Source organism: Haliaeetus albicilla, chromosome 22 (assembly GCF_947461875.1).
Source record: "Haliaeetus albicilla chromosome 22, bHalAlb1.1, whole genome shotgun sequence".
Classification (NCBI taxonomy): Eukaryota; Metazoa; Chordata; class Aves; order Accipitriformes; family Accipitridae; genus Haliaeetus; species Haliaeetus albicilla.
The window spans coordinates 17,621,979-17,640,143 of record NC_091504.1 but is presented as its reverse complement, the minus strand read 5'-3'; the positions used below and the strand labels follow the sequence as shown (position 1 = coordinate 17,640,143).

Here is an 18,165-nt window from a genome sequence, read left to right as displayed (position 1 = left end):
CAAGCTGGTCCCTGAGAAAATCCTTGTGACAGGTAACCTTATGAAAATTTGTCTGAGCTACACATGGTACGTGTACATGTAGCACACATGTAGCATGTGCAGCTCAGGTAGTACAATCCACCCAAGAAGCAACTAATGTAAGTCTTAAGAAGGGGGAAGACTCGGGTCTTGGTGCTTGGCTTGCCTGCTCACCCTGAAATGGCAATTTGCTGAACAAACGGAGTGTGCCAGCACCGGTACAGGATTACAGATGACAGCCTGACTTGGCTTCACTTAGAACACAAGGTAGCAGAAACAGCTTGCTGAAGTCCGAGGTCTTATGTGCCCTCCCTCCACCTTCCCACAGGCTCCTTAAAACCAGTATTGGGTTCAGTTATTGTTTATTATTGCATTGAAAGGATATTATTTGATTTACAAACACACATAATGTTATTTATTACATTTTTACAAACCTTTTGAATAATAAAACTATTTTACATAAATATGACTTTCAGTCCTCTCACCACCTGTTATTTATAAATATTTACTTTTCATCTTTTTTGTACTATTTCCCAGGTCTTCATAATTCCTCATACTAACATACAGTAGCTGTAGCAGCAGCTTCATCAGAGAATTGTTTAATCAACCTTTTCTTCATTGGAGCTACTGGACTTGTTACAGCACTGCAGTCCTACAATGGTCCCTCTTCTTCCAATTCTTACCCTCCTGAATTATCATTTTTAGGAAATTATTCTTAGCATAAAGCAATCAATTAATGAAGATCCATTAAAACTATTCCTGCACCTGTTAGCGGTGAACTCCTTTGATATTGTGACACTACATTGTTCTTTGGGAACATTTCCTGATGCATCCTGTGTTTTCACTTTTGTGGTTTGTTGTTGTTGTTGTTGTTAATAAGATCAGCGAGATGTCATCATCATCATAAGAATAGTAAAGTCCATAGTGACTGAGGAATGTACTACGACCAGATCATTAATACTCAGAAACAAAATTAGGTTTTCTGGAACAGGTGGGTAGTTACTCAATTTTAGAAGAAAGAAAGAATGATCAAACTTAACAAAATGCCAAAAGCAAACACCATTTTAAGGAACTTGTGATCTTCTTGGCAAGTAGGTCTTGTTTTAAGATAATGATCCACAGAATCAGCGAATGAGAATTTCTTTGGTTTGTAACCAAGTTGATTTCGTGCCTTGTCTATTCGGAAAGTGTGAGTTACAGTAACGTCCCACACCTAAAATCCAAAAGGACATTTATGGAAGCGACTTTAATGTCTGGTTTTCTAGAACTTGGATGAAAATACATCAACAATGATATTACAATGGAATTAAAAACATTAATAAAGATAGACACACAAAAATGTAACATTTTGGAGTGGGATTCTGTCCAGAGCTAACAGAATGAGTTGATGTAGCTGACAGGGAAAGGGACAAAGCTTGGTGGACTGGGTGCAGAAGGAGTTTATGACACTGATTTCTCACTTGTGAATGTGAGATAAAGAACTAAAGAAATCCCTTGCAAGAGATCAGCACAGTTCCCTCCAACTGGCTCTTCTGTGCGGGGAAATGCGCAATGGAACCGGATGAGTGTATTGGAGGAGAGTGGTGTGACTTCTCAACTTTGCAGAAATGCATTAGCTAAGGAGTGGAAAACATGCACTTCTGGAGAGTTATATTCTCCACCTCTGAATGCATGGTACCTGTGAAAGTGCCTAAGTTGCATAGTCTCAGTGATTTCCGCTTCAGATATAGAACTATATAGAATATAGAAGTAAGTATAAAAACAGATAGATGAATTGTGGAACAACTGAAAAGCTACAGCAGAAGTTAATGAGGACCATTCAGTCCCTTCAGTGTCCTATTATGTTATGTGCTACAATATAGTAAGAGACTGGGTGATAGATTAGTTAAAGCGTCTTGGCTTATATTATAAATCATAACATTGTACAAAAACATAAGTTAGATCAAAATGAATTTGTCCAGAAGTTGTTGTTTTTGCAGAAAATTGACTTTTCATTCCAATTTAGAATTATTTTTATCGAACTTTCTGATTATTTGCTAGCCTGGTATTATGATAACTGCTACCACTTTGACACGATGCTCTTGCTCTGTTCTCTTGGACCACCTTCCTTTAACAAGTAGTTCCACAGCATAGGACAGCTTGCTGGAACCGACAGTGTAGTGCCTGTTTTCCTCTTTGTGCCAGCTCCATGTCAGTCACTCTGTCTTGCACCACTAGGATGTTTCTCTGGATCATCTAATCTTCAAGTAAGGATTAATGTCTGATGATTTTTTAAGGGGTGGCCAGGATGGCATGGAAAAATCAGGCTACAAAATGACTGTGTATGCCCTGAATGGACTACACTCTGAGCAGAAAAACAGAGCTCTAATGCAGACAATCCTCTCTGCATCCAAAGGGTGTATCATGTACTTCATGAGAATTTAGGTCAGAAATACATAAACATTCTCTCTTTTTATACATTTACCTCATTCCTTGTCAAGAAAGGTGTAAAGCTAAAAACTGGCTTTAGTATCAGGTGCAAATATTCCATCACGGTGGCTGTGGAACAGAAAGTTACTTAATGAGACAGCTGGATAACAATAAACTGAGATAATGCTGACATTGCACACCCTATAATTCCTACTGATATCAGAGGATGCAATTAAGGTGGTAGAAGGCAGTGTTTAATTTATAAAGTACACGACAGACTCAGTTTATGGATGGCCTTTAAACTTTATCTGGTATAATTAATGCCAAATGGCATAAGGGATTATTATTAATTAGAATAATATTAAGTTATATAATTCCTACAATTTGAGTTACTGCATTTTATAAAACCATTATGTAGCTTTATAGGAATAAGAAAAAAAATTAAAAAAATAAATAGCACAATAATTAAGTATGTATTTTATTATTTTTACCTGCTATATGAGCCAGGAGAACAGGAATGTGTATCCAGGGTTTCCTGTAGCCTAATTTTTCAAACTAGAAGGGGTATAAAAGGAAAGAATAACAGAGAATTTGTATCAAATTGAGGGTGTCAATGAAGCATGAAAATGGAAAAATAAATGTTGATAAAACACATATCTAAACTTTTTTCTAGCTAATGTTCCTATCAATACTGGTCGTAAGAAACCCAATTAAAACCCACCACTCATTATTCTGTGCCCACCTCCCACCCTTCAAATGCAATTGGATGGTAAAGGGGAAACAATGCTATTTCCCAGGGGCAGGTGACTGAGGCTAGAATACTTAACTACATTTAGATACAGGCCCATCATACTACTGCAATAATTTTCCTGGAAGACTTTTCTGTGTTGGCATTGCAGGGTCACAACTTTAGCATGCTCCTAAAATCCCAGCCTGATGTTTATGAAAATATAACGTTGCCTCTTTTTAGCTTTTAAGATATGATTCTAAATGGCCTTCCCTTTTGTGCTGCAGTTGATGGCAGAACAAAGAAATAAACAACGGTTATAAAAGGCCTGACAGATACTAGTAGTAGAACTTTTCGTGCACTGTGAGCTTGCTTTACAGAAATGCTGCTGTTCTGTAGCAGGTTCTATAACTCTCAGCTAAATTCTCTCAAAAAAATAAGGGCCAAACACAGTTACGCATCTCCAAAACTGCCCTTAAAGCCAGTGGAACTTTGGGATATGGAGGGAGAACAGGACTGACTTTAACATTAAATAATTCAGTAATTAACTTGTACTGAACTTCATTTAGTTAGTATGGTCTTTTAGTTAACAATATGAATAGGGCCCATAACGGCGCATTAGAGCTAAATGTATGTACAATACATACTAAAGGGACTATCCATTCAGAAAATGTCACGTTTTCACCATCATGTATGTAATACGCCTGACCACTCTGTTAAAGAAGCAGAGAAAAACAATTAGAAAAACACTATACATAGGATGGCGTTTCCTTTCTCTCTCATACCTACCCATCTTTCTTGATTTTGTGAATAACACACCAGCATGCATACGGTGAATGTACACAAATCATCTCAGCGAACTACCTTCATTGGACTTCACTGGGATCTCAAACATGTCTCATACTTTTGGGTAACCCCGTGGTGGTAGTAGAGCTAATCATGATTAACCATGGTGTAATGTAGATCAGAGCTTGGTTTCACTACGTAGTAACCCAACTGTTAGAGCATTAAGTTCTTCATGATGTGCGGAGGACAGAATTATCTTCATGAGGCCAACTGAAGTGGCAACACTGACAGCATTTAATAAGCACAGCTTTCTGAGGTCAAGCTCCAACTCTGGCTAATTTTCTAATTAAAACAAATTCAGTACCTACATTCTGTGGGACATGTCACAGTGCCTGAATCCACTTTTGGCTTCCAGTCTATCTTCCTCCAGCCTTCTAAATGTGCAGGCAACAATTCCTTGACTACTATGCTCTGGGTGAGGAGTCCATCCAACTGTGAGCACTATGAACCCCTGAGCACCCAAGCAGACCCTGGGAGTTTGGGCATTACGTCACTCTAAAACAGCTGCATAGCTTCCAAGCACTTAACTAGTTGACAGCACATGTCTGTACCTGTTGTCTATATGTTCCTACCAATATAAATGAAGCTGGAGCCTTCAGGAGCTGTGAATGTAGCAGCTGCTGCAACACTGCCAGTCCTGTAATTCTTCACAGTCCTCCAACTGTTGTTGCAATTAGGACCAGTAGAAGAAAAAGAAAAACCTTTTAAAATTGTCCATTAATTTTGTACATCTCTTTTTGGAATTTTCAACCCTGAAAATTAAACTGGAATGCCTCAGAATGGTTGCTCTAAATTTTATGCATCTGGAATCAGAATCTATTTTCAAAAGAATAACAGAATATATAGATTTGTATGATGGTGAATATATTAACCTGGTTAAAAATGCTATTTCCTCCAATCAAACAGGAAATGATATATTTTCAAAACAGAAGAAAACAGCATCAAAATATTAGCAGAATTTATTTGCATTTGCATTGTCCATGTGCTTGTGGAGCCACAAAACATTTTTGAGAATTTAGCACACGACCTTTCGGAGAATCTTTGATCTCGAAAGATCAGAAATTAAACCTATTTGAGAGCTAAAGCTACTGGGATGCAATGTTTATATTGTTTACTTACAGCTACATAACCCTTCTCAGAGGTGAGAGCCTCAGCAGCTAGTAAGTGAGCTTGTACTAGATTTCCTATGTGAACCCAGTTCATCTGAACTTTGTGATTCCCAAACGTGATGTTAAATAGTCTCCGCTGGATATTTGCCTGTAGAAACAGAAAACGTGAAATAACTATGTTATTCCTTTATTATGCAGTATAAAGTATTCATTTTAGCTCAGCCTGAATACTTGGAATTTGCTGTATTTGTGTACAGTTACAGCACAAGAAATGTGTCGCAAAAAACCCCAGAACAGCTAGTTGGTGGTTTTATGAATCAAGGACTGTTGCAGCGATACTTAATAGTCAAATATGGTGACATTACAGTGTTTGGCTGAAACTAAAGTGCATACTGAAAAGACAATATTTCCATTAAACAATCAGGGATGCAAACCTAGTTCTTCTGGCATGGCATTTCAGCCTTGCCTTTTTATCTTTTCACTTAAAAGTACTGCTTGATCCTTGCCATTTCTGCAATGCTGCTGTCATGCTGTTTGTTACCTTGCATCATCTGACCTGTCACCAAGCTTTCACAATGGCCTTCCTGGAGGAATTGTTAAGAATTGTCATCAAGATACTTCTACTTGTGTTATGCCCTTACAACTACTTGTAGTGTCCTCCAGAGCTGACTACATAACACGTACAGCTACTCGTGGCATGTGGCGCTGCTCTTCTGGTCCATATATGCCTGGTGGACGAAGCACACAAGTATGGAGCTTACCACCTCCTTGGAGAGAGAACAAAACGTGATTTTCAGGTAGCTTTGATATCAACATATGGCTGACATATATTGTCTGAATTTTACATTGTGAAAGTAAAGGATCGGTCTGACCATTCTATATGATTTGGCTTCCTGGTAACTTGTTTTCATTTTTGTATAAAATTGAATTCAATAGTAGTGAAAGACCCTAGCTTAGCAGCCTGAAAAACTGAATCCCTCTGACCACAGAAGAGTTTGAATAGGGACAGGATAAATCAAACTTTTCTATAGATATGCCTCCTGCTTGATTGACTTTTTCTATTTATTATAGATGTAAGTTTATAACATACATATTTGTCCATCATTGTAGACACATGCAATATTGGAAGAAGATAATACAATTTGCTACATTTAGACACCTTGCTTGCTTGCATCACAAAGTAATGGAAGACGTCTCTTAAACAGAGGCTTTCAAATTAGTTAGAATATTTTAAATCAAAATGAATACTTTAAGCTCTACTTGTGAATCAGTAAGCAGAATCTTCTGATTCCTGAGAACAGGCACAATTACACCTTTTATGTGGGCAAGTATAACAGGTGGTAGGCATTTGCTCAGTAGTTAATCGAGGGTGCTAAAATTGAATCCCCATCTAATTTATGTTTGCCAGCTCTTCATTTGAGAGAAATCGGTAGGAATAGCAAAATATGCATGGAAAAGCAAAGATAAATATTTCCCTTGCCATGTACAGATAGATTTTTAGCCACAGCTATTCATGCATGTGTGACTTTAGAAGTTAACATGACCCTGATATTGCCAATCTGTTTAAGAAACTGCACTTATTCTTGCCAGACACCTGCAAGCCTTTAGGGATTATGAGAATGACCTATTGGACAGTGCTTAGAGATTGGTATTATCAGAGAAGCTCAAAGTGATAGACTGAACGGGGAATAAAACCACAAATCCTGTACCTATTGTAAAATTGGTAAACTTTTAAGACGATTGGAAGAAGTAAGGTTAAATTTTCTGAATTTTCCCATCTATTGTCTGCATATAATCTCCCATCTGTCTGGGTATACACATAAAAAAATTAATCATCCACCGAAGGGAGGAGTAGAAACAAACAAAATAAATCCTTATTGCAGTTAAAGTATACTATTGAAAAATGAGTAACCAGAGAATGGAATACCCATTAGCAATACCAATGATAGGAAAACCCCAAATGTTTTATATGTACCTTTGAGTAAAGTTCCATTAGCAGCAAGAACCATTTGGTCTGCAATTGCCTTTGTTCTAGAATAATGATTAAATTGCTATAAAGAAAGACAGAATATGATCAACATTTTAATCACATTATTGCATCTGTAAAGGCAAACTTACTGTTTATGTCTGATAACATTTAAATCGAGCCAGCTTGTAGACATCAGCTGAGTAAAACCAAACTAGAAATAACAACAAGATATAGCAAATATATATTTTGTTTATGACAAAGAAACTTATCAGACTTACATTTTAGTTGCACAACTTTAGCTTCAGAATGAATTTAAGCCCACTGGTATTTACTAAACTCACTTTTTGTGCTGGATGTAATGAAAAAATTAATACCAAGCCAAATGTTCTGGTGGGTCAGATAAGTTTGTTTTGAAAAAACATCCATTTTGAATTGGAAAAAGTTTTTTAAAACAGTAAGTTAAATATGAAATTAAACATTCAGACTTTCCTAAGAATGTTTCAATTTCTTATTGAAGCTATTTGGGAAGTTATAAATAATTCTCTCCCAGCTGTATCTTTTACTATTAACTTTAAAAATTGCACTGAAGTGTATTTAAACAATAGGATTCTGGACAGAGTTAGCACATGCTGGTTTAATGATTACTTATCCACATGAGGTTATTTATGTATCTGTTGAATTTCATATTGCCACACTTTATATTGCATAATATACCTAAAAATCCCACCATGGAAAATTTTTCTACTCTCAGGCGGCTTAATCCACCTGCTCCACCTACCCCTGCTGCTTGCTATTACATGATCACCATTACAGAAAACATATGATTAGGGCTCAGACACATGCAACTAATTGCAAATTCCTGAAATGCTTTCTCAGAAGTCTGAGGTGCTGTGCACAAACTGACATATCCAACTAAGTATTTCAGGAGGCACCAACAGAGTAGTAGTCAGTCCTATTTAGAATTCCTGGACACAGGATGTACATTCTAAAATTATAGCTTTTAACTGCAGGCCATGTACTGGGAGCAGGAAGGAACAAGTGGGAAGAGTGAGTTTCAGATTTCAGCTAGAAAATGTTTCCTAAATGATCACAGTAAAGAAGAAAATGGTATTTTGGAGTTGCCCTGTGGTGACTGTAACTACTGCCTGGCCTGCAGCAAGAAAGCAAAGTTTGGGAACTTCAAAGAAGCAAAAATGTGTGTGATAAAGATGTAGAATTTTTTATTTAACAATACTGTTCTATGCAAAGGCTCTTCAGTATTTACATAGCGGATGGTCCCCTGAAAGCCCTTCCTCTTAAAATACTCTTATTAAATGTCACACTCCACTTTTCTTAGTAATTTTTAGGTATTTTATCATCTCACATCTGTCTAGTTATAGCAGATTAAAGCCACTGTGATTTGAATATTTCTTCACTCATCATGGGTCAATTTTTATTAATGAAAAATAATTTCATGGAATTTGATGCGATCTATAGTAAAACAGCTTCTGCGCTCAGAACAGCCTTCACATAATCTATCCTTTAGAGCACAGTAAATGCCATGCCATCACACAAACAAAGTACCTTTTCCAGTGGAAAATACGGCACAGTTTCTTCATCTCCTTCTTCAATAGGATTCCCTCCAAATACCACATTCACTGTACTGGTGTATATCAGTCTAGAGATATTTCTTTGTTTGCAGACTACAATGGTATACAAAATAAATTATTTTAAAACAAAAATAAAGACTGAGAAGCAACACATGAACTGGCAGCTTCTCTTTTTGAAAACAAACATTAAAATACTACTTTTTCTATAAATGTAATTTTAACATTAACTTATCATTTAATATAATATTATCTTTCATTCAGGTGGAATTTTTCATCCCAAATATCTGCTATGTAAATATGACATGTTGTGGTCACCAAATGTTTTATGATTAGGTACCTGCAACTATCATATCACCACTGGATTGTAGTCATCAGCTGGATAGAGGAATTATCTTGGTGGGGCGGGGGGGGAATTCTCCTTTACTTCAGAAACATTTCTTAAAACATATTCATTTTGTAAATTGAATAAAAAGGAGATGAGTAAGAACATTTCTTGTGACCAAATAGCACTGAAAATTCCCTGCTTCCTTCTGTAGGGGTAGTACTGTAAAGAGCAGCCTGTCTGTGGAGCAGTATTTTTGCCCAGATTTCAGCAGTGAGCAGTAAGCTGTACTGCTTCTTGCACCACAGTTTCATGGTTGCCTGTGCAGGTAACTAAAGCTGTATAAGAAAATGTGCTAGCTCTCTCCGATGTGTGACAAAACTGCATTTGTCTCAATCTGTTCATAAATGACAAATGACATGTTAGCAGCAAACATACGCAGTTAGTGTATAATCAGCAGTACCTTAAATACAAATGAAAACAATATTATTTACAAAACAAAGTCTTAATTATGGATTCCAGTCGGGTGTTAAGACATTATGTCTAAATTCTGCTGCATATATGTCATTGCAAACTTGAATAACATAAATTTGCTTTGATTTAACAATACTTCTGAAGTATAAGTTAATTAATATTCAAAGTCAGGAATGTTTAGAATCTACAGAGCAGTCAGTCCAGTTGGCTCATTTTGAAAATAATGAATGTAGTTACTGTGTTGTAAATATTTGGAACAAAATACAATAATAAAATCTATTATTAAAATGTAGATTAACAAGCTCATGCTCCTCCCAGATTCTTGCTTTTTTGGGAGCCTGTGGAAATTTGACATGACATGTTTCTGTGGGTTCAGAGGCTGGGGTAAGAAGAAGGGAATATGTGGCAACCTCTTCCCTCTAACTCATTTAGAGTTTTACTTGCTTACCGTTTCACTCTAATTATTTCTGCTTTTTTTTCAGTAATAACCCACAGGCAGCATGAAAATGGGTCTAAATAAAAACTGCTTTTGCCATTTAGCTTTTTTTATTTTTTTGCCATTTGATTTTTGAGGGAAAAGCAAAGAGAAAGTAGCATTGGTATTTACAATACACTGTGAAATGTTCTTCCTGGAATTGAATGTACAGAAAGAAATCTACTAACATTTTCCAGAGACAGTGGTTAAAAATCAGTATATAATAAAAGGGGACCACATTCAGACAGATGATCAGAAAGGACAGAAAATTTTCTACATTAATGTCATAAAATAATAACTAAATACACTTAGCACATCTATGGCTTCTGTTACCAAATGTTTACAACACAACAAACAGTACAGTATCTCTCATGTTACTTCTATAAGGAAAGAGGATAACACTTCTCCATTACATAGAGTAAAGGGAAAAAATAACCAGTACGTGGAGGACAGTTTAAGTTGGTCTGCCAAGGAATGAAGTCCAGGTTGAAAACCTATCCCCAGTTCAAACCAGTGGCAAATCTACCAGTTTTAATGGGACCTGCACACCTAGCTTTCCATCATAACTCTGAAAGGAGGGACGGAAGAGCCTCATTTTACTGCCAAATCAACACAGAAAACATCCAATTAGACATTTTTAATTCATGGTTTGGATCAGATGCAAAGAAAGAAAATCTAGGTACGTACCATCAATTATTATTTTTGTGCCTCCGACATTTATGGATTCAATCTGGTCTTTCTTTTGAAGCTAGAAATAGAGTTTGCACAACATCTAATTAATTGAACAAGTCACATTCACAATATGATTGTTACAATTGCCAGATCTAGAAGAGCTGTGGACTTTTTGTGATATATGTGTTACAGTTCTCTGTCCTTGCCATGTACAACGATTTCTAGCCCTTCTCATTTTTGTTGTCTTGTTCAGTGTATGAATAAATTAAGCTGAAAAATGAAAGATAAAATGCATCTGAAAGGAAATTATAATGCTTCAATTTTTTGTCACACCCCAGATAATCCATAATATAGAAGCAAAAATTACAGGCAGGGCTTGTGCTCCCTGAAAGCTTTCACAGATTCTTTTTCCAGTGGCAATCTGTCTTGTTCCTAGAAACAGATTTGTAGTTTCATGACTTTTTTGATAACACCCTCTGTGAATATCACTGTTATTTAGCATAACTATATAGGGTTGCTGGTCTGTTTTCTCATGACTGAGTTCACAAGAAGAAAACGCATAAACATTAGTTCTAGAGCAATATTGTCACGCTTCTTCAGATTAGAGAAAAAGGCTATGACTTCTTATCAAAGATCTTAAATCTATGATCTCATTTTTCTAGAGAATTTTGTGTAGTACGTCAGTTTCATGATTTGACATTTATTATTTAAGGAATACCTCCCTTGTTGCTTGTGTGGATGACTTGACCTTTATAACTAACTTCTGTCTGACATGAATATCATATAATTACATTCTTTGCTACATGCAGACAAATTTTTGCTTTCACAACGAAAGAAAATGTTAGGAAAATTATACTTGCTTGTTCTAATCCTGACATTCCACATGCAGCCACATGAAAAACACAGTCAACCCCTTCACATGCTTTGAACACTGCATCATAATCCCTCACATCACCCTGAAAAATGAGAAAAGAATGGATTTTTGACTGGTAGAGCTCATTACATTCTCTATAGAATTAGTACTAACTATGGCTATTAAGGAAAATCTAAAGTAATTCTGATCTATTTCTCACAACACTTAACTAGCATTAAATAAAACATTATAAAAGTGGAGAAAAAGCCATGACTAAGAATTTTGTCAGTGTTTTGTTGCAAAACAAATATGACTCTTGTTAGCTTCAATTATAATGCGTATTTTCACACTTAGTCCTGCAGCCTGCAGGCTGGCAAAACTTGTTTGACTTGAATGGGAGCAGCATATGCTTGAGGGCTGGAGAATCAAGCCCCAAGAACAAAAAATCACAGCAGGAAGGGTCCAGCTGTTTGCCGTGGAATCGCCAAATAAGAGAACCCCTCTTCTGTTAGCACTTTAAGATCTGACTTGTGCAATCTGGACAAACGGCTCTTTGCCCATCTAAGCTTTGTTTTATGAGCACCGCATGATAAATTTAATTACAGTTTTGTACAAGATTGAAACAAAAGAATACACACTACATGCATTTAATATTATATTAGTATACATTAGTGTATTATAATTGCATTATATGAAATGCTATATACTACTGAACACTGTACTGTATTAAATACACACACACTATATCTAGTATCAAATGCTATGCTGTGCTTAGAATATTATATTGCATTTTTGTATATCAGGTAATACTATGTGAATAATACTTCACATACATACAGATATCAATAAAAATATAATACCTTTTTTCAGAAGTATGATATTTCAAAACATTAGATATTATTTAATTTACTGTAATGAAATAGAATAAACACAAAATAAATGGCTGGAGGAAATATTAAGAAGTACCCTAATCAGTCTTTAACTCTCAACTTTTTTCTTTTGAGGTTGCCAAAGTGTTTCATAAATATGGCTGACTTACACTTCCTACCTTCAATCAAATACTAAAATAGCTAACCAGTATGAACAATATTAGCAATCTCTGAATCACTGATCAAGGCTCAGATCCCTGAAGTGACTCATTACTTTATTTACTAGGACTCGGTAGTTCCATTTTCTAGGTAATTCACCTACACTTTGTAATACATATTCTTTTAAAATTGAATTATAAAAAAAACATTCTCAGAAGATCGTTTGTCACATCTCTTGAGTCTCCTTTAGAAGATGCAAATTGCCATCAACCCACCAGCTTAAATCAAACTATGTGGATTTATATCATTAACAAATCAAGCTTATGGTCTCTGAATGGTTCCTCAATAATACTTTCTCTCTCTTCCATATTCTGTAAAAGCTGTTGATGAAATTGAACTTAAGACCACCCATCCTGGGTCAGACAAAAGATCTGCTTAACCTGGTATTCTGCCCACTACCCAGCCGTATCATGCATCCCCCTTTGCCTCCCTTACTGCCTGTCCCACACGGTGATGTCGCCAGGAGAAAATCTGGCATCGCCTCGATAGACCCTGGGACAAAGATCCCGTGATCACTTTCAGCTTTGCCATCAACTTTCTAGTTCCAGTGGTGGTGTCAATGAGTTCTTGCACTAAACGCTCAGACAAGATCAGCTGAACGACACTCTGTGTCTAGCCAGAACTTGTACAAGGGGACAGGAGCGCGCACACACTGCTAGTGCCCCCCCGTGCATGCAGACCCCCAAAGCTGAGTGGGCGAAGCAGCTGTGAGGAGTTGGTGCTCCCCACATCAGGGAGTAGTGGGGGATGCTGTCCTCCACAGATGGCTGTGAGCCGTTAAGTATTTGAGGTCTCTTTCATTCCCCCTCTTTTGCAGACATAACAAATTCCTTGAATTGTTAAGAATGAAAAGGAATCAGTGATCACAGACGGGTGCCCTGGGAAGAGCAGGAACAGGGCAAGCATATGTGACACTTGCCCCCAGAATACTCTTCCAGTCTTCAAGTATTTTCATTCAGAAGATTTCTTGAGCCTAATTTAGCTTACCTATTTAGTAATCTCCAATGGAAGTAAATTTCTGGCGACGCTTTGGACATGCCTTTTACCCACTGCATGAAAAAACAAACTCTTCTTGTTTGTAATGAACTGACTCCTCCTCATTTCACTTGATGGCCCTTCTTTCTTGTACGGGACAGGACAGTGAACGGTCAATCCCCATCCATCTCAATGCCATTCACAGTTTGTGGAGCTCTCCTGCTCCCAAGTCATCGCTTTCCCAGACTGGAAAGTCCTAGTTTCCTCAATCATTCTCTGTGCAGCAGTCATTCTACATTTATGATCACTTTTATTGCCCTGTCTTGCTCTCACCTTTTTACTCAAAATAATTTCCCTGAGCAGTAAACTTCATCACTTCATTGTTCACTCCTTCACTTAGGTGAGCTATGAATGCGTTGAATGACACTCCCAACACAGGACTCTTCAGAACTGACCACTTGGACTCCTGTTTGCTGTCTCTTACTCAGTTACTTAGGCACGTGAGGACCTTTTACCATGACTTATTATTGTCCTTAAAGGCTTTTCAGCAAAAGCTTTTACCAAAACTCCTTAAGAGGAAGCCTTGCTAATGTGCATAAAAGTAGTAGAACTTTATTTCACTGCTGTTAAATATGTAATTTCAACATACCTTGAAAAAATCTGCTCCATTTGGAATTTCCCATCTAGGTTTCCGTACATCAAACAGAACGACAGCAATTCCTGACCTAACAAGAGCACATCCCAGATTGTATCCCAGGTAGCCTCCACCTCCTGTCACCATTGTCTTTCTGCTTCTGTTGATCAGTAGTCCAGCATGCTCGTTTAGTTTGCTCTCACATGGTTGGCTGCTGTGGAGCTCTTCTGTGGAACCTTCTTGCATCACGACTGCAAGATAGAAGATCCCTTGAAAATTCCTGTATAATACTCTGAGATTTGGGTAATTTCAGTAATTTTCATGTTACAATGCTCCTTTTGTGACTATACTATTTTTATTTATGTATGTTTATTATCTTAACATGTTTAAAATGTATAAACTCATAATTTTGGTGATGAGTTTTCTATGTACAACGAGTAATGAGTCTGAATACTTTTATATTCCAAGATTTAGTCTTTTCCTCATACCCACAAGTTTCATACTATATAGTAATGAAGAGAAATTACAGGATTTTAGAGACATTATAATTACCTAACTTTAAGAGGTATGATTACATTTTTGAAAGCTTGGTATATCAAACATTTTATCCTTGAAAACTCACTGACTTCTGATATATTAATGCCAAATAGATGTTAGCCTACTAGTCAGGAAAAAAAATTAGATAAGGAATATAAGAAAGGATTGATTCTGCTTTTAAAATCCACTTTATTTCACATTTGGGTCACAGTTCTTCAGTAATGATAAAAATTTGTTACTGTTTTAAACTTTTCTGGATACACACTAAATACACTTAGTTTTCCGTCCAGTTCTTACTAACTTTTGTCCATATTGTTCTCATTAGGGCATTCATGTACAGCTAAACTGACAAGGAACAGAAGAGATAAGCCATCTGCCCTGTGGGTTCATCTACTTGGGAAAGCTGATTAGAATATCATTCTGTGATAAGCAATTCCACAGGAGTTACCCATCTGTACACTTTGTTCTGTACTACAAATGAGTTTATTCTACAATAATCACTCCTCTCTAGAAATTCACTCATATTCTACAGTTAAAATGACTGGTATTCCAGATCACAATATACTCTGAGAAATTAGTCCAGTTAATTTTCCCACACAGACAGCCCCTATTGTCCTGATTCCTTGCGTGGCCTTCGCGCATTAGGATCTAGGCTCTTATGTCCCCAGATAGAAATCCAGAATAAATACATCTGAAATCAGTCAAATTAAGTCACTGTAAAGTGGGAGCCAAACTGGGTACCTGCCAGTCTAATATAGAAATATAGACCCAATTCCTGCAGATTATTATGGTTTTCCCTTAGTTGGAGGGGTCCTCATAGCAACATCCGCACACATGAGAGTACATCATCTTCCACCAGCTGGGCATAGGTAGTTAAGCATAGTTTGCTCTCAGTCATTTACACCAGGGTTCAGCACAGATTATGCAGTAACTGGGCATGACTAGTAAACTGGCAGCTGCGTCACTTTCAGGGTGACAAAAAATACTAGAAAAGCAACAGAAAATGCAGCCCACAGTACACAAAGTTACAGACTATTTTTGCCATTGCTTAGTTAACTTTTTATAATTTTGTTTGTGGTATTTTTCTTATTTCATACGTTGTTTTTCAGATTTCAGACACAGGGAAGTAAGTACCAGATTCTCCACGTGGTTTTAACACCAATGTTGGCTCACTAAATTCAGTAAACTGAGTGGCATAACACAGTGGAAAAATATGAGCTCCTTATGCTGAAAAATATCCTGACATTTCAAAAATGAAAAATAATTCACGTTTCAAAAAAATTTAAATTAGAACTAATATAATAAAACTATTAGAACTAATATAATAAAACAAGTATGCTCTCCTGTTCAATCAAGGAAATTTAAATTTGCATTTCTAGATTATGCTACACAGTAGTTTTAAGCCATATAAAATTATTTTGCCTTACCTTCTGTGAAAAATCACATTTTTATACACTATAAGGAAAACTAAGGTCAAACTTGTCACATGTAACATAAACAGACATATTTGAAAAATGGTATAATTTGAATACTTTTCATTAATACCTCCTTAAATTTTAAGTAAGCTGGAGGTTGTATCAAGAAGTTTGAAGATTCTGCTAGAAATCTCTTTCTTAAAAAGCACTAATAGCATTAATATATAAATCTGCTTCATGGAATTAGAAAATTATTATCAACATTTAAATGTAAACAATTTCCTGTAAGAAAATACTTATTTCCAGAACCAGTAACTTCCTTGTTTCTCTAAATTTATAGGAGCTATTCTGATTTATTAATGTGTTCTGCATGATAAACATAGTTACAGCTTATGCAGTACATGCAGTGTGAGTTACTCTTAGCTCCCTTACTGTCATTTCAAATATTACAAATGCAGAAATTACTTCCCATAAAAAGTTAGAGTCAAACATTTCAGGTTTTAAAAAATAGCTAAAGAAGTAGTTAAGTACCCTTGGTAGAATCCTGGACCTCGGCGTTCTCCCAGTCCTTCCTGTCCAAGTAAGATGGTGAGATTTCTATTTGCTGGACAATTAGTAACACAAGGGCATCAGGTAGTCTCTGACAAACAGAGATGCTCACGTGTGTTCAGGCCCTTTTGCTGTTCCTGCTCCTTTGTAGCTGGTGGCTGGGCTAGGAGCCAAAAAAGGGCAGGGCTTAATTTGTACATAATTTACGTTCCTTTTCAGGAAAAAATGAAATATTTTCTCCACATCAGACCCTTCTAAATAGGATGGTATCTCTTACTGTTACCTGATAAAAGTGTTGATTAGACATCAGACAACACAAATATACTATTGGTACCATCATTCTGTGGATAAATTGTATTAGATTGCTGAAATGTCTCACACTGTTTTTAAAAAGTACAGAGAAAAGGTTTTTTTACTAAAGAAAAACAGGAAAGAAATTATTAACACTAATGTTTAAAAGTGAACCTCTCCCACAGTTCTGTGAAAATTGGGTAGGACACATCTCAGCTAGCAGCAGAGTTAATGGAAATACTTTTTCCTTCTACCTATGGTTTTTAATCTAAATTGGATAAAAAGAAGAAACAAAAATTTTGTTTGGCAGTAGTACTTAGCACTTTCATCCTGACTTTTCTATCTTCACCCCCAACCCAATTATGTATTTGCAAAGAAGCTTAACTATAGGCACAAGGGTTGTTCTCCGGCTTCCAAGATGAATGAAGTGCAGGCAGCAAACTAACTGGTACACAATAGAACAGGAAAAAGTGTTTTACTATTAAATAATGCATTTAAAATGAATAATGAATTAAATTATTAATAATTATATAAGTTCTCTGATCCTAAGATTTTAAAGCACTTTTAAAACACATATCCTTTTGCAATTTAAACAATGAGAAATCAAAGCCAATGTTTTCAAATGGGTGTGTCTAAAATTAGGTCTCAAAGCAGTAGTTAAGATGCTAAAGAAACACTCCCAAATCTAAATATAAATGACTACAATTTAAAATGTTCACATGTTAGAAATATCTCAAGTTCATAGGTGACTTTGCAATTTAAATGTAATTTAATGTTGATGTGCCGACAAGAACTCAAACTGACACCTAGGTAAATACATTTTAGCATATCATATATGTATTTAAGTCCCTGTAGCCTGCATTAGAACTAGAATCTTTGAACCTGTCAAACTAATCTGCACTTCTCAGATTGCCGAATGAGTGACAAACGCAGCTCAGAGTAAAAGCCCCAAGAATATCAAACTGTGTGTTTTGAGCTGTCCACTGATAGCTTTTACCATTTAATCCAAGAAAGAAAGTGGCGATTCTATCCCTGGACTGTTACAGAAGTCCTCCGTAAGTCAAAGCAGCTGGTCAGCTTATTCCTAGCGTATCAATCCCTCATTGCTCAGTGAAAATCAACAAAGAGTATTTCAACTTGGCTTTGGGTTCCACCTTAGCCAGAAGACGACACCTCAGAAGAGCTTTTGGAACTGGTATTTTGTACCTCTCCT

At 36.4% G+C, this 18,165-nt stretch overlaps 1 protein-coding gene across 1 annotated transcript; it reads right to left on the bottom strand.

Moving 5' to 3' along the window:
* Window positions 1-363: 363 nt before the first annotated feature.
* Window positions 364-17,120, bottom strand: LOC104315901 (putative short-chain dehydrogenase/reductase family 42E member 2). The gene is made up of 12 exons (XM_009916051.2): window positions 16,644-17,120; window positions 14,176-14,411; window positions 11,471-11,566; window positions 10,626-10,686; window positions 8,642-8,760; window positions 7,085-7,160; window positions 5,794-5,876; window positions 5,120-5,257; window positions 3,802-3,867; window positions 2,919-2,982; window positions 2,483-2,556; window positions 364-1,231 (listed from the first exon to the last, which is right to left on the bottom strand). Exons 2-12 carry the CDS (start codon window positions 14,404-14,406, stop codon window positions 1,028-1,030), a joined length of 1,212 nt encoding a protein of 403 aa, XP_009914353.1. The 5' UTR covers window positions 14,407-14,411; window positions 16,644-17,120; the 3' UTR covers window positions 364-1,027.
* Window positions 17,121-18,165: the final 1,045 nt, after the last annotated feature.

What these genes read in the sequence shown, in the direction of transcription:
- LOC104315901 (XM_009916051.2), bottom strand. Translation starts at nt 14,406, where the DNA reads ATGCAAGAAGGTTCCACAGAAGAGCTCCACAGCAGCCAACCATGTGAG. An exon ending in CGTATTTTCCACTGGAAAAG is followed by an intron (nt 7,161 to 8,641) that starts GTACTTTGTTTG and finishes CTTTCTTTATAG; the next exon opens with CAATTTAATCATTATTCTAG. An exon ending in CTGAGAAGGGTTATGTAGCT is followed by an intron (nt 3,868 to 5,119) that starts GTAAGTAAACAA and finishes CTTCTTTAACAG; the next exon opens with AGTGGTCAGGCGTATTACAT.